This window comes from Carcharhinus amblyrhynchos, chromosome 21, assembly GCF_965287045.1.
Source record: "Carcharhinus amblyrhynchos chromosome 21, sCarAmb.v2.hapA, whole genome shotgun sequence".
NCBI lineage: Eukaryota > Metazoa > Chordata > Chondrichthyes > Carcharhiniformes > Carcharhinidae > Carcharhinus > Carcharhinus amblyrhynchos.
In genome coordinates, this window is record NC_137344.1 from 536,812 (window position 1) to 553,819 (window position 17,008).

The following is a 17,008-nucleotide window of genomic DNA, read 5'->3' on the forward strand; positions in this document are numbered from 1 at the left end:
GGTCTCTGTTTTTCCAGGGAGAACAACCCCAGTTTGCTCAATCTCTCCTCATAGCTAAGACCCCCCATACCAGGCAACATCCTAGTAAACCTTTTTTTTGTACTCTCTCCAAAGCCTCCACGTCCTTCTAGTAGTGTGGCGACCGGAACTGGACGCAGTAACCCTGACCCTAACCCTAAGGTGACCTAACCAACGTTCTATACAGCTGCAACATCATATGCCAACTTTTATACTCTATGCCCTGTCCAATAAAGCAAGTATGCCATATGCCTTCTTCACCACCCTCTCCACCTGTGCTGCCACCTTTAAGGATCTGTGGACTTGCACACCCAGATCCCTCTGTGCATCTATACCCCTGATGGTTCTGCCATTTATTGTATAGTTCCTCCATACGTTAGATCTACCGAAATGCATCACTTTGCATTTATCTGGATTACATTCCATCTGCCATTTCTCTGCCAAATTTTCCAGCCTATCTATATTCTACTGTATTCTCTGACAATGTTCATCACTATCCGCAAGTCCAGCAATCTTTGTGTCGTCTGCAAACTTACTGATCAGACCAGTTACACCTTCTTCCAAATCATTTATATATATCACAAAGAGCAGAGGTCCCAGTACAGAGCCCTGTGGAACACCACTGGTCACAGACCTCCAACTGGAAAAAGTCCCCTCCACTACTACCCTCTGTCTTCCATGGCCAAGCCAGTTCTCCACCCATCTAGCTAGCTCACCTTTTACCCTGTGAGATTTAGCCTTTTGCAGCAGCCCGCCATGAGGGACCTTGTCAAACGCTTTATTAAAATCGATATAGATGACATCCATGGCACTTCCTGCATCAATCATTTTTGTCACCCCCTGAAAAAAATTCAACCAAGTTTGTGAGGCATGACCTCACTGAGTGGAAAGTTCTGATCAGAAACAGGCATATAAAGGCACACGGTTTATAGAATACTGATTAGAATGCAAATCTTTACAGCTAATCTACTATTCAAGTCTTTAATGTGCAGACAATGCGAGTGGAGATAGCATTAAACGTAGGTTAAAAAGATGTGTATTGTCTCCAGACAGGACAGTAAGTGAGATGTTGCAAGTTCAGGCAAGTCACGACATCAAGTTGTAGCTCAACCCACAGAACATGGACTGAACGTAAGATAAGAATGCAAGAAATAGGAGCAGGAGTAGGCCATCTAGCCCTTCGAGCCTGCCCCACCATTGAATAAGATCATGGCTGATCTGAAGTGGATAAGCTCTGCTTTCCCCCCACAACCCTTAATTCCCTTGTCTATCAGAAACCTATCTACCCGTGACTTAAATATATTCAGCGAGGTAGCCGCCACTTCAACGGGCAGAGAATTCCAGAGATTCACCACCCTTTGAGTGAAGAAGTTCCTCCTCAACTCTGATCTAAACTGCCCCCCCCCCCCCCCCCCCCCCACCTTATCTTGAGGCTGTGCCCTCTAGTCCTGCTATCCTTTCTAAGCGGGAAGAATCTCTCTACTTCTACCCTATCTATCCCCTTCTGGCCCTGGAGGGAGTGCAGAGGAGGTTTACTAGGCTGATACCAGAGTTGAGGGGATTGAGCTATGAGGAGAGGCTGAATAAACTAGGCTTGTACTCGTTAGAGTTTAGAAGAATGAGGGGAGATCTCATTGAGACGTATAAGATGATGAATGGGATGGATAGGATAGAGGTGGAGAGACTCTTCCCGCTCAAAAAAGACAGTACGACTAGGGGGCACAGCCTCAAGATAAAGGGGAGGCAGTTTAGAACGGAGTTGAGGAGGAACTTCTTCACTCAAAGGGTGGTGAATCTCTGGAATTCTCTGCCCGTTGAAGTGGTGGAGGCTGCCTCGCTAAATATTTTTAAGAAGCGGGTTGATGGGTTCTTGATAAGAGAGGGGATTAAGGGTTATGGGGAGAGGGCGGGAAAGTGGAACTGAGCCACGACAGATCAGCCATGATCTTATTGAATGGCGGGGCAGGCTCGAAGGGCTAGATGGCCTACTCCTCCTATTTCTTATGTTCTTATGTTCTTATTATCTTATATATCTCTATAAGATCCCCCTCAGCCTTCTAAACTCCGAGTACAGACCCAGTCTGTTCAGTCTCTCTTCACAGGCTAACCCCCTCATCCCTGGTATGAGCTTAGTGAACCTTCTGTGCACTCCCTCCAAGGCCAATATATCCTTCCGCAAGTGCAGCGACCAAAACTGCACACAGTACTCCAGCTGCGGCCTCACCAGTACCCTGTACAGTTGCAGCAAGACCTCCTAGTTTTATGTTCCATCCCCCTCGCGATAAAGGCCAGCATCCCATTCGCCGCCTTGATCACCTGCTGCACCTGCAGACCGGGTTTTTGCGATTCGTGCACAAGGACCCCCAGGTCCCTCTGCACCGTAGCATGCTGCAGCTTTTCACCCTTTAAATAGTAATCTCTTCTACTATTATTCCTGCCAAAGTGGATAACCTCACACTTGCTAACATTATACTCCATCTGCCAGGTCCTCGCCCACTTGCTCAGCCTATCCAGATCCCTCTGCAGACTTTCCGTGCCTTCCACACAATTCACTTTTCCGCTCATCTTCATGTCATCAGCAAATTTTGTTACCCTACACTCAGCCCCCTCCTCCAGATCATCTATGTAAATGGTAAACAGTTGAGGCCCCAGCACCGATCCCTGCGGCACTCCACTAGTCACCAACCCGAATAGCACCCATTGATTCCAACTCTGCTTCCTATTAGACAACCAGTCCTCTATCCGCGCTAACACCTTACCCCCAACTCCGTGCCCCCTAACCTTTTGCAGCAATTCCAGAAGACAGCTCACCATCGCCTTCTCAAGGGCAATTAGGGTTGAGCAATAAATGATGGCCAGCCAGCAACACCCTTGTCCCATGAATGAATAAAAAAAATCCATTCCCACCAATCACCACTCGATTGCTTTACATTTTGATTATAAGCAAACTGATGGGTCGTCATCAGTGCTAACATATGGCACTTACACGGCAGTAACCTGCCCATCGATGCTCAGTTTCAGTTCTTCCAGACTAAATCAGCCCTTGACCTTATTACAGTCTTTGTCCAGATATAGACTGAAAGCAAAACATGCCAGGAGAAAGACTGCTTTTGGAGTCAAAGTCTACCCTCCATCATAATATTAGGTGTGGGGGCATTTGCTAATGAATGTTTGGTACCTTTTACAACCTCTCAGGTACTGAAGTCTCCAAATGAGGTAAGACCTGGACAACATTCCTGTCTGGGCTGATGAATGACAAATAATACAATACAGTTGTCAGGCTGTGATCCAACAAGAAATAATCTAGCTGTTTTCCCTAACGTTCAATGGTATTCAATAGCTGAATTCCCTGCCATCCTAGGGAAGGTAGGAGCGAGGAGATGGTGCTGTGGGGTTACCATCGACAAATACCTTTTTAAATAATCTGACCACAAGAGTAAGTCGGAGGATGGAAATTTTGTGGCCAGTAACTCCCCTTCTAAATCTCTAAAACCTGTTCATCTGCAAGGTGCAATCAGCAGTGTGATGAAAAGCTCTCCATCTGCCTGGATGAGTCCAATTCCAACAACACTCGGAGTGCAACTGACTGACATCCCATCCGCTGCTTTAAATATTCACTTCACCATCAATACACAGTAGCAGCAGTCTGGAACATTGCAAGATGCACTTCAGCAATTCAAAGGCTTCTTTGACAGCATCTTCCAAACACATGACATCGACCACATCGAAGAACAAAGTGACCAGATGCTGAGGCGTGCCAGCGTCTGCAAGTTCCCCTCCAAGCTGTGCGCTATGCTGACCTGGAATTGGATCACCTTCCTTCATTTCCAGTGGAGCAAAATCCTGGAACTCCCCAACACTGCTATGGGTGTACCTATACCACATGGACTCCAAGAAAACCACTCACCACCCCTTCTGAAGGGCAGTTAGGGAGAGTAATAAATATTGGCATCGCCAATGATCCTCACATCCTGTAATTTTGGTGTGAAATTTTCCGTGTGGTGCTGGGTATGCAGTCCGTGCATTCCAAAGACTGGCAAATCCTTTCAAACAGTACATCCCTCCACTGTTTGCAATGGGCAAGTACAGACTGTACCCAACTGACCTGTTCTTACAAAACTGAAGTGTCCAGCATTAGATGTGATTCTGCGATTGGACAAGCTTGCTAAATAATCCTTTGTGCGCTAAGAATTTTGCTGAAAACCAATTTAAGATCAGTGGGGTTCCAGGGTGGCAAATTTGCATGTACTGCAAGCTACATCTATTAATCCAGAGCGCAGTTCTTTGCAGAAAGAGTATGAACACATTGCACCGGTTTCAGCTAAACAAAATAAGTGACAGTCATTCGCTGGTTCGTTTGTCAGGGCAATGCCTGGATCAGTCAGTCAAGCAGGTTGGCTCAAATTTCAAACAATGCTTGGCAGTTAACTGTAAATCACCATTAAATGGTACATCCTCCATGGCAATACCCCTACCAATCAGAGCCCACTTACTAACCAATCAACACTGTCTTGTCATACAGTATAGAGTTATTTCCTCAGTGTTGGTATTCTTGCGAAATGGCTGAGTGCAAGACAGGGCTTTGACAAATGTTTCTTTTTTCAGTAATAATAAAGAATAGATTCTTGAAGATACTTGCATTATAGTCACATTTGGAAGGTGGAATTTATTTTGTACTGTTTATTTTGATCTCTGGTTGCTGCCACAGATAGAGTGATTCTAATTTGCAGCCATATCTTTCTGTTCCAGGGCCAGTTCTTTGATGAATCGTATGGGTTTTATCCAGGACAAATGTTGTTTGGAGCAGCTAAAGTTTTCTCAAATGTTCAGTGGTTGTCTGGTGTGCGACCAGTGCTGAGCAAAAAGAGCAAGTTTAAAGCGGTGGTAGAAGAGGTAACTACGCAGAGTATGGATTTCAATCCAAAGTCTTCCTGTTTAATGTCCGTGTCTACAACCACAGCTGTAAATGGATTTTTTTCAAATAGAAATCCATTTTATATCTGAGTCTTTGAAGTGCCCCAGTCTGGCCATTGAAAGAATCCTGATTAGAAGAGAGGCCTCATGATCAGATCCCAGGGGAAGTGTCAGGAAGTGGAATGAGCAATAACACCTACTGGAATAAATGATCAGTTCATCTCTGAAATGGGGTGCTGGGAAAGCTCCTAGGCACATCCTATTTAGAGGGTGAATCTTGCAATAATATGTCTTCTCTGACACTCTTAAAAGATCCCAGGAAAGGTTCCAATTTGCAAAGTGTTCCAGAAGTTCGTGCAATTAATATTAGTCCTAAAATTACCCATACTAAGTAAAAGAGATGCAAAGGATGCTGTTGCCTCACATTCAGGCCAGCAGCACTTTGCATTATATAAGAGCTGTCTATGTTTAACACAATACTACTGCAGATTATTGGTGAGCTGCTCTAGAGCCGCAGGTACAGCTGGATGGTGGTTGCGATACTTGAATCCTGTTAAAGTATCAAAACTGTTGACAGGCTGCGTAGGTGTCTGAGATCCTTACCTTAACCCTGAATGATCAGATACCATTGTTCCGGCCAGCTGCGGTTAGCGATTCGACGATTTTATTCCCGTGACCCATCAAGCAGCTTTCGGGAAAGCAAAGTCTTTGGTTCTGGGGGAATATGTTTGCAAAGCTGAAATTGAAAGGATTTAAACTAAGTGGGCTGAACTGGCTTTTTGGTGTTAATTTTGGACAGCATTGGCATTTTTCATGTTCTCTGATCTGTTCTTCTATTTAACAAAATGCTGCATAACGCAGTTCTCTAGACTGAAGTATGCCAGGGTAGGGGCATCTAGGTATTTCAGCATACACAGGCCATTTATCTCAACAGGTCCATGTCGGTGTTCATGATCCATATGAACCTCCCCTCGTTCCTTTTGTAAACCCTTTGACGTACCTCTCAATTTCTTTCTCCGTCACTTACTTAACCAGCTTCCCCTTAAATTCATCTTTTTCAGATGAATTCCACAGTCCCAGTACTCTGATTCACGATGTTTCTTCCAAATTCCCTGTTTAGATTTGTTGATGACTGTTGTATTTGTGGTTCCAGTTCTGATCTAATTTTTAATAGAACTAAGAAAAACACAGCACTGGAGCTTGCCCTTCGGCCCTCCAAGCCTGTGCCGTCGGTGATGGCCAAACTGAACTTAAAATCTTTCTGCCCTTACTCAGCCCATATCCTCTTCCCTCACTTTTCACGTATCTACCCAGTTGCCTCTTAAATGTTGCTAATGTTTCCACCTGCACCTCTGGCTGCGCATTTCAGGCACCCAACACGCTGTGGAAAAACTTCCCCTACACATCTCCCTTAAACTTCCCCCCCTGCGTCTTTAATCTGTTATTTACACTAGGTTGTACCAAGAAATGAGACCTAGTTAGTCTAAGTGACCTGGTGTGTTATGTTTGTTCTAGGTGCAAGTGGTTGAACTTCGAGTTTCCTGGATAACAAAGAGCTTTTGTCTTGGTGGGAGTGAGAGTGTTTACCCTCCATCTCCAATTATTACACAGGACAATTTGCCCAGGTATGTTGGAAATTTATTTCCATTGCTTTTCAAAAAACTAAGAGGAAGCTGAGCTCAAGTGTGTTGAATTATCCATTGTTCCAAGTTCCTCTTTTGTTTTCCTATTAGGAGTGTTACAGAATTAAACTGCATGGGAGGAGAAAAGCAAATTACTGCAGATGCTGGAATCTGAAACCAAAAGAGAAAATGCTGGAAAATCTCTAAGTCTGGCAGCAATCTGTAAGAGAAAAGAGTTGGTGTTTCGAAGGGCCACTTGGACTCAACATCAGCTGCTTTCTCTCCTTACAGATGCTGCCAGACCTGCTGAGATTTTCCAGCATTTTCTGTTTTGGCTGCACACGAGGAGACTGGCTGAATATGCCCATGCTGCCTGTTTGAAAGCTATCCACTGAATCCTGCTCCTCTGCCCTTTCCTACCTGTTAGCCTTCCCAATAATAGCAAGTTATGTCCAGCCAGTTATTTCTGTAATTCCCTTTTGCTGGTTACTATTGAATTTGTTTTTACTGACTCCAAACCATAACATTAAGGGCAGGAGGACATTCAGTTCATTGAGTCTGATCAGTTAAGTCCTACCTGATCTGGACTGTGACTCCATTTATCTACTTTTGGTTCATTTTCCAAAATGCTCTGAGCTAACAAAACTCAATCTTGAAAGCGCCAATTGACTGTAGCAGCACAGGCTTTTGGGATGAGACTTCAAGATTTCCATTACCTTTTACATGAAAAAATGTTCACTGATTTGGGCCTTAAGCAACACAGTTCTAACTCATGTTCCCTTATTCTGAATTTCCCTAGCAGAGTAATTAGTTTCTCTGTAGTTACCTTGTCAGATCTTTTCAGTAATTTAAATAGTGTAACAAGGCCACCAGTATACCCTGGTATGGTATGAGACAAGAATTGGCCATGATGGACTGCATCTACCCTGTCTAGCTCTGTTAGAATTTTTATAAGTCTGAGATTCTGCACGTGCCCCCCCTCCCACCACCACCACCATTTGTCTGAACTCCAGCAAAAACAATCCTAACCTAGTCGATCTCTCCTCGTATGTCAATCTCACCATCCCTGGAATCAGCCTGGTAAACCTTTGCTGCCCTCTGAGAGGAAGAACACCATTCCTCAGAAAAGGAGATCAAAACTGTACACGTACTTTGTGTGGCCTCACCAAGGCCCTGTGCAATACAACCCTGCTCCTGTACTCAAATCCTCTCGCAATGAAGGCCAACATGCCATTTGCTGCCTTTATTGCCTGCTGCACCTGCATGCTTACCTTCAGTGACTGGTGCATAAGGACACCCAGGTCCTGCTGTACACTCCCATACTCTCTGATGTAGATTATCAGGTCGTTGGGATTTATCTGCCTTCAATCCCATCAATTTTCCCAGCCCCTTTTCTCTACTAATATTGATCTCCTTCGGTTCTTCCCTCTCTCCAAATCTTGCATTCTCCAACATTTCTGGTATCTGATTTGTGTTCTTTTTTTGTGAAGACAGAACCAAAGTATGTATTCAGTTGCTTGGCCATTTCTTTGTCTCTATTATACATTCCCCTGCCTCTGTCTGTAGAGGACCTACACTTGTCTTCAACCTCTTCCTCTTCACTGATTTTATAGAAATTCTTAGACAGTTTTTATGTTCCCTGCAAGCTTGCTTATGTAAAGTGTTTTCCCCTTAATTGATCTCTCGGTCTGTCTTTGCTGCGTTAATAGTCATGGTAGTGAGATAATGTGTATCGTGCAACAGTGACAGCATGTGGCATGTGCTAGAGACTGTACAGGAGATGGAATAGTCTATACACAAGAGATTCTCATTATACACAAGTGTTTCTCATTATGTTATTATGGGGGACTTTTCTTTACTGATATTGATTGGAATTGCTATAGCTCTAGCTCGTTAGAGGGGTCAGTTTTTGTACAAAGCGTGCAGGAAGGTTTTTTGACTCAGTATGTAGATAGGCCAGCTAGAGGTGAGGCTATATTGGATTTGGTGCTGGGAAATGAGCCAGACCAGGTGCTAGACTTGGAAGTTGGTGTGCATTTTGGTGATAGTAACCACAATTCGGTTACGTTCACCTTAGTGATGGAAAGGGATAGGCATGAACCTCGGGTCAGTAGTTTTAGCTGGGGAAAGGGTAATTATGAGGCTATTAGGAGAGAATTAGGAAGCATGGGTTGGACTAGGAGATTACAGGGACTGGGAACGTCTGAAATGTGGAGTTTTTTCAAGGAGCAGCTACTGCGAGTCCGTGATAGGTATGTCCCTGTCAGGCAAGGAGGAATTAGTAGGGCTAGGGAACCGTGGTGCAGTAAAAAAGTTGTTTTGTTGGTTAAAAAGAAAAAGGAGGCTTATGTTCGGATGAGGCTTGAGGGCTCAGGTAGTGCATTAGAAAGCTTTAGATTGGCTAGGAGGGAGTTGAAGAGTGAGTTAAGAAGGGCTAAAAGAGGACATGAGAAGACTTTGGCAGATAGGATTAAGGAGAATCCTAAGGCGTTCTGTAGGTATGTCAAGAGCAGAAGGTTGGTTAGGGCAGGATTAGGGCCAGTTACAGACAGCAGAGGGAAATTGTGTGTGGAACCGGAAGAGATTGGTGAGGCATTGAACCAATATTTCTCTTCGGTGTTCACGCAGGGGGACATGAATATAGCTGAGGAGGACACTGGGTTGCAGGGGTGTAAAATAGACAGTATTGCAGTTGATAAGGGGGATGTGCTGGATATTCTTGAGGGTTTGAAAATAGATAAGTCCCCTGGTCCGGATGGGATTTACCCTAGGATTCTCTGGGAGGCAAGAGAGGTGATTGCAGAGCCTCTGGCTCTGATCTTCAGGTCGTTGTTGGTCTCTGGTATAGTACCGGAGGATTGGAGGATAGCGAATGTTGTCCCATTGTTTAAGAAGGGGAGCAGAGACTTCCCCTGGAATTATAGACTGGTGAGTCTTACTTCTGTTGTGGGCAAGGTTTTAGAAAAAATTATTAGGGATAGGATTTATAGTTATTTGGAGAGTAATGAATTGATTGGAGATAGTCAGCATGGTTTTGTAGCGGGTAGGTTGTGCCTTACCAACCTTATTGACTTTTTTGAGAAAGTGACCAAAGAGGTGGATGGGGGTAAGGCAGTTGACGTGGTATATATGGATTTTAGTAAGGCGTTTGATAAGGTTCACCATGGTAGGCTTCTGCAGAAAATGCAGATGTATGGGATTGAGGGTAGTCTAGGAAATTGGATCAGGAATTGGCTAGCAGATAGGAGACAGAGGGTGGTGGTTGATGGTAAATATTCATCATGGAGTTCGGTTACGAGTGGTGTGCCTCAGGGATCTGTTTTGGGGCCACTGCTGTTTGTAATTTTTATTAATGATCTGGATGAGGGTATAGCTGGGTGGATTAGTAAATTTGCTGATGACACCAAAGTCGGAGGTGTGGTTGATTGTGAGGAAGGGTGTCATAGTTTGCAGGGAGACTTAGACAGGTTGCAGAGCTGGGCCGAGAGGTGGCGGATGGAGTTTAATGCGGAGAAGTGTGAGGTGATTCACTTTGGTAGGAATAACAGATGTGTTGAGTATAGGGCTAACGGGAGGACTTTGAATAGTGTGGATGAACAGAGGGATCTAGGTGTATGTGTACATAGATCCCTGAAAGTTGGGAATCAAGTAGATAAGGTTGTTAAGAAGGCATACGGTGTCTTGGCGTTTATTGGTAGGGGGATTGAATTTAGGAGCCGCAGCGTCATGTTGCAACTGTACACAACTCTGGTGCGGCCGCACTTGGATACTGTGTGCAGTTCTGGTCCCCACATTACAGGAAGGATGTGGAGGCTTTGGAGAGGGTGCAGAGGAGGTTTACCAGGATGTTGCCTGGTATGGAGGGGAGGTCCTATGAGGAGAGACTGAGGGATTTGGGGTTGTTTTGGCCAGAAAGAAGGCGGCTAAGAGGGGATCTTATTGAAACATATAAGATGATTAGAGGTTTAGATAGGGTGGACAGTGATAGCCTTTTTCCTCGGATGGAGAAAGCTAGCACGAGGGGGCATGGCTTTAAATTAAGGGGTGGTAGTTATAGGACGGATGTCAGGGGTAGGTTCTTTACCCAGAGGGTGGTGAGGGATTGGAATGCCCTGCCTGCTGCAGTTGTAAATGCACCTAGTTTGGGGGCGTTTAAGAGATCCGTGGATAGGTTTATGGACGAAAAGGGATTGGTTTAGATTAGTGGGTCATTGTTTTTTTTTAACTGGTCGGCGCAACATCGTGGGCCGAAGGGCCTGTTCTGCGCTGTAATGTTCTATGTTCTATATGTATAGTGTAAGTAAAGTAGTTTTAGAGTAGAGGGAAACCTTCCTGGTATTAGGCTGTAAGACAAGGCACAAAACAAGTGGCACCTTGATGTTGGGTATACTAGCTTAGATGCTGTTGGACTGCCTTTCTTGCTACTGCGATACAACTATTCGTTGTGCTTATCTGGTGCTTTGAGGTGCCTGCACTAGGTTATCCAAGTCTGAGGCACATAGGAGTGTAATGACCAACGCTGCCCAGCAAACCATTGCCTTACTCTGGATTTGAGATACTTGTCGTTAAATACTTGTTTCTTCATGTGGCCAAAAGCTGAGCTGCCACCTTGGCCTGGAGTGTGACGTCTAGGGGATTTTCACAACAACTTCATTAATGTAAGCCTACTTGTGACAATAAATAAACTTTAGGTGTTGAAGAATGTTGCCACCTATATTTGCCTTCCTTGAGAGGAGGCTCCCAAAATATGGAAAAAGGTTCATGTTTTCCAGGATCTTGCTGTTGATCATAATTGATGGGGGAAGTCAGGGGGTGCTGTGCTGTAAGAGCTGGTTGGAAGAGAGGACCTTGGCTTGGCTTTAGTGAAAGACCCATTTTTCTCATGCTTCAGAGAGCACAGTTCTAATCTCTTTGACCAAGAATGGATATAATTATTTTTGGAACAGTTCAGAAAGGCTTTATTGATGGAATCCTGGGATGAAGAGGTTGAAAAGCTTTGAATAGTTTTGGCCATATTCATTGGCGCTTAGAAGAAAAAGGTGATCTTATGGAGGGTGGCAGGCTAAAACCAAGGAATATAATTGAACAAAGAACAGTACAGCAGAGGAAACGGGCCCTTCAGCCCTACAAGCCTGTGCCGCTCATTGGTCCAACTAGACCATTCGTTTTTATCCCTCCATTTCCAGTCTGCTCATGTGACTATCCAGATAAGACTTAAACGATCCCAGCGTGTCCACCTCCACTACCCTACTCGGCAGTGCATTCAAAATGGGATCCCTCATTTAGACTGAGATCAGAATATTTTTTTCTATGGGGTTTTAGTGTAGAATTCTCTTCTCCAGAGAAGCTGGACTACTGAATACATTCGAGGTATGTATTTAGTGGACAGGGCAGACAGTAAAGTGGATTTGAAAAGTCAATTTATTGTCACATGTACTGACACTGAAAAGTATTGTTTCTTGCGTGCTGTACAGACGAAGCATACTGTTCATAGAGAAGGAAACTAGAGAGTGCAGAATGTAGTGTTAGTCATAGCTAGGGTGTAGAGAAAGATCAACTTAATGCAAGGTAAGTCCATTCAAAAGTCTGACAGCAGCAGGGGAAAAAGCTGTTCTTGAGTTGGTTGGTACGTGACCTCAGATTTTTATCTTTTTCCCAAAGGAAGAAGGTGGAAAAGAAAATGTCTGGGAAGCATGGGGTCTTTAATTATCATAGAACACTATAGCACAAACAGGCCCTTCAGCCCACAAGTTGCGCCGATCACATCAAAACCTACCAATGCATAGACCTATCTAAAACCCCCAATCCCATTAAATCCCATATACTCATCCAGAAGTCTTTTAAAAGACCCCAGCGAGTTCGCCTCCACCACCACTGACGGCAGCCGATTCCATTCACTCACCACCCTCTGAGTGAAAAACTTACCCCTAACATCTCCTCTGTACTTGCTTCCCTGCACCTTAAATCTGTGTCCTCTCGTAGCGACCATTTCAACCCGGGGAAATAGCCTCTGAGAATCCACCCGATCTATTCCTCTCAACATTTTATAAACCTCTATCAGGTCGCCTCTCAACCTTTGTCTCTCCAGGGAGAAGAGTCCCAGCTCCCTCAACCTATCTTCATAAGGCATGCCTCCCAGTCCAGGCAACATCCTTGTAAATCTCCTCTGCACCCTTTCAATAGCTTCTACGTCCTTCCTATAGTGAGGCGACCAGAACTGCGCACAGTACTCCAAGTGGGGCCTGGCAAGGGACTTATAAAGTTGCAGCATAACCGCCTGACTCCTAAACTCAATCCCTCGATTAATGAAGGCCAGTACACCATACACCTTCTTGACCACATCCTCCACCTGCGAGGCCGATTTAAGAGTCCTGTGGACCCGGACCCCAAGATCCTTCTGCTGTTCAACACTGCTAAGACTCTTGCCCTTGATAGTGTACTCGTTCATCCCATTGGTCCTGCCAAAATGGACCACTACACATTTATCCGTGTTGAAGTCCATCTGCCACTTCTCTGCGCAGTCTTGCATCCTATTTATGTCCTGCTGCAACTTCTGACATCCTTCCAGACCATCCACAACACCACCGACCTTCGTGTCATCGGCGAACTTAGTAACCCATCCCTCCACTTCCTCATCCAGGTCATTTATGAAAATGACAAACAGCAAGGGTCCTAGAACAGATCCCTGGGGCACTCCACTGGTGACTGACCTCCATGCAGAAAAAGACCCATCCACAACCACTCCGCCTTCTGCAGGCAAGCCAGTTCTGGATCCACAAGGCCAAAGGCCCTTGGATCCCATGCCCTCTCACCTTTGCAAGAAGTCTTGCATGGGGGACCTTATCAAACGCCTTGCTGAAGTCCATGTACACCACGTCTACTGCTCTTCCTTCGTCAATGTGTTCAGTCACGTTTTCGAAGAACTCAACTAGGCTCGTAAGGCACAACCTGCCCTTGACAAAACCATGCTGACTATTTCTGATCATGCTAAACCTCTCCAAATGCTCATAAATCTTGTCCCTCAGAAGCCTCTCCATCAACTTACCAACCACTGAGGTCAGACTCACCGGTTGGTAATGAGAAGGCCTTGGGATTCTCCTTAATCTTACCCGCCAAGGCCTTCTCATGACCCCTTCTGGCTCTCCTAATTTCCCTTTTAAGCTCCTTTCTACAATCCTTATACTCCTCTAGATCCTTAACATCTCCTAGCTCCCAGAACCTTTTGTACACCTTCCTTTTCTTCCTGACTAGGTTCACCACAGCCTTCGTGCGCCACGGTTCCCGCGACCTACCAAAACCTCCTTGTCTCATCGGAACGTTGTCGTGCAGAGCTCCAGACAAACATTCCTTGAATATCCGCCACCTTCCTTCTGTACTTTTCCCCAAGAATGCCTCCTTCCAGTTTTTGTCCAAGTAACTTCCTGACGTCTTCGTATTTCCCCTTACTTCAGACAAACACCTTCCTAGCCTGCCTGATCCTATCTCATTCCAATGCAGTTGTGAAGGAGATGGAATTATGATCACCATTCCCAAGACGCTCTCCTACCGAGAGATCCGTCACCTGTCCTGGTTCGTTCGCCAGTACCAGGTCAAGTACAGCCTCTCCCCTCGTAGGCTTATCCATGTACTGTCAGGAAACCTTCCTGAACACACCTAACAAACTCCTCCCCATCCAAACCCCTTACCCTTGGGATATTCCAATCGATGTTTGGGAAATTGAAGTCTCCCATCACGACAACTCTGTTATTACTACATCTCTCTAGGATCTGTTTCCCTATCTGCACCTCAACTTCCCTGTCACTATTGGGCGGCCTATAGAATACACCCAGCAAAGTTATCGACCCTTTGCTGTTCCTAACTTCCACCCACAGAGACTCCGTAGACAGTCCCTCCACGGCATCCTCCTTCTCTGCAGCCATGACACTGTCCCTGATCAACAGTGCCACTCCACCACCTCTTTTGCCTCCCTCCCTGTCCTTCCTGAAGCATCTGAATCCTGGCACCTGAAGTACCCAGTCCTGTCCCTGAGACATCCAAGTCTCTGTAATGGCCACCACATCACATTCCCAAGCAGCAATCCATGCCCTAAGCTCATCTACCTTATTTACTACACTCCTGGTGTTAAAATAGATACACTTCAGCCCCTCAGTCTGGACATTTCCCTTCTCCACCACCTGTCTAACCTCCCTCTCATACTGCCTGCAGTCCTTCCCTACCTGGGAGCTACCCTCCTCCGTCCCAGTCTCCCCACCACTATTCCCTCCCCCCATCCTTTCTAGTTTAAAGTCCCCCCATGTGCCACCCGTCTTTACTGAACAGGTCACACCCGCCCCTAAAGAGGTCCCAATGATCTAGGAACCGAAATCCCTGCCCCCTGCTCCAGTCCTTCAGCCTCCACCTCATTCCATTCCTGCCCTCATTCTCCCGTGGCACAGGCAGCAATCCTGAGATTACTACCTTCGCTTTCCTCTTCCTCAGCTGCCTACCCAGTTCCCTATAGTCCCTTTTCACGACTGCCTCCCTGTTCTTGCCTATGTCAGCAGTACCTATATGCACTACAACCTCCGGTTCCTCACCCTCCCCTTTCAGGGTGTCTGGGACACGCCCAGAGACATCCCGGATCCCAGCCCCAGGGAGACAAACCACCATCCGCGACTCCCTTCTACGTCCACAAAAACGCCTGTCCGCCCCCCTCACTGTGGAGTCCCCTATTAGTACTACCTTTCTGCTCTCTTTTTTAGTTTTTTGAAGTACTGGCTCAGCTCCAGAGACCTGGCCACCGCTTCCTCCTCCAGATGAGCTGTTCCCCCACAGTGGTACTCAGGCCGGAGTACTTATTTTGAAGGGAGACATCCACCGGCGTGCTCTCCATCACCTGAGGTTTCCCCTTCCTAATAGTTACCCACGTGCCTTCTTCCCGTTGCCCTGGTGTGACTACTTGCTGATGGCTCCTGTCAATTATCTCCTCACTCTCTCTAATGAGCCGAAGGTCCTCGAGCTGCATTTGCAGCTCCTTAACCTGGTTCTGTAGGGACTGCAGCTCCACACACCAAACACAGGTGTGGAGGTCTGGTAGACCAGGAGCCTCCAAGACCTCCCGCATGTTGCACTGGCAACAACATACTGGCCTCACACCCATACTTGCCCCTTTTTAGTAACCCAGAGGAAAAAGTAAAAAAAAAACTTACCTTACCTCACCCTTATCTCGTTGGCCCTGTGAGCCAAAGCCCTTACAGCACACTCAAAAGCAAAAACAGACTTACCTGCTGTCAGTCAGAGCCTCTCTCTTTTTTAGGTTAGAGGAGGGGGGAGGGTTGGGATACTCTACCTATGTAGAGTATCGGGATTCCTCACCGCTCTAATTTATAGTAAGGTTAAAAAAAAACTCTACCCGAGTGTCTTAGCAACTGCTTCTGGTATTAAATTTAAAGAAAAAAATGGCTGCTTTACCGAGGCAGCGGGAAGTACAGACAGTCGGTGGATGGGAGGCTGATTTGTGTGATGGATTGGGCTACATTCACGATCTTTTATAGTTCCTTGCGGTCTTGGACAGAGCAGGAGCCATACCAAGCTCTGATACAACCAGAAAGAATGCTTTGCATGGTGCATCTGTAAACATTGGTGAGAGTCATAGCTGATGTGCCAGATGTCCTTAGTCTTCTGAGAAAGTAGAGGTGTTGGTGGACTTCCTATAGTGTCAGCATGGGGGGGGCACCAAGACAGGTGGTTGGTGAACTGGACAACTAAAAACTTGAAGCTCTCGACCCTTTCGACTTTGTCCCTGTTGATGTACAGTAAGAAGTCTCACAACACCGGGTTAAAGTCCAAATTTATTTGATAGTAAACCCACAAGCTTTCGGGTGTTTGCCCCTTCGTCAGGTGAGTGGAGAGTTCTGGTCTCAAACAGATCATATAAAGGCACATGCAGTTTACAGAATACTGATTAGAATGCGAGTCTTTACAGCTGTTAATGTAGACGGGCATGTTCTCTTCTATGCTTCCAGAGGTTGATGACAGCCGCCTTTGTTTTGTTGACATTGAGGGAGAGATTATTGTTGCTGCACCAGTTCACCAGATTCCCTATTGTATTCCTGTCCTCTGTCTTGTCATTGTTTGAGATCTGACCCACTACGGTGGTGTTGTCAGCAAACTTGAAAATCAAATATGAGGGGAATTTGGTCACGTAGTCGTAGGTGTATAAGGAGTGTAACAGGGGCTGAGAACACAGCCTTTTGGGGTACTGGTGTTGAGTATAATTGTGGAGGAGGTGGTGTTGCCTATCCTTACTGATTTGTGGTCTGTGAGTTAGGAAGTTCGGGATCCAGTCACAGGGAGGAACCGAGGCCCAGATGACAGTTTGGAGATGAGTTTCATGAGAATAATGGTGTTGAAGGCTGAGCTGTAGTCAATAAATAGGAGTCTGACATAGGTGTCCTTGTTATGTTGTTGTTCCA

At 45.8% G+C, this 17,008-nt stretch overlaps 1 protein-coding gene across 1 annotated transcript in view; it reads left to right on the forward strand.

Annotated features, from left to right (window-relative positions):
- ube2o (ubiquitin-conjugating enzyme E2O) overlaps window positions 1-17,008 on the forward strand; it is a 192,987-nt gene that overhangs the window by 61,166 nt on the left and 114,813 nt on the right. The window contains exons 6-7 of the mRNA XM_080209242.1: window positions 4,768-4,911; window positions 6,448-6,557. Of these exons, the coding sequence (XP_080065368.1) occupies window positions 4,768-4,911; window positions 6,448-6,557 (254 nt within the window). The remainder of the gene's footprint in view (window positions 1-4,767; window positions 4,912-6,447; window positions 6,558-17,008) is intronic.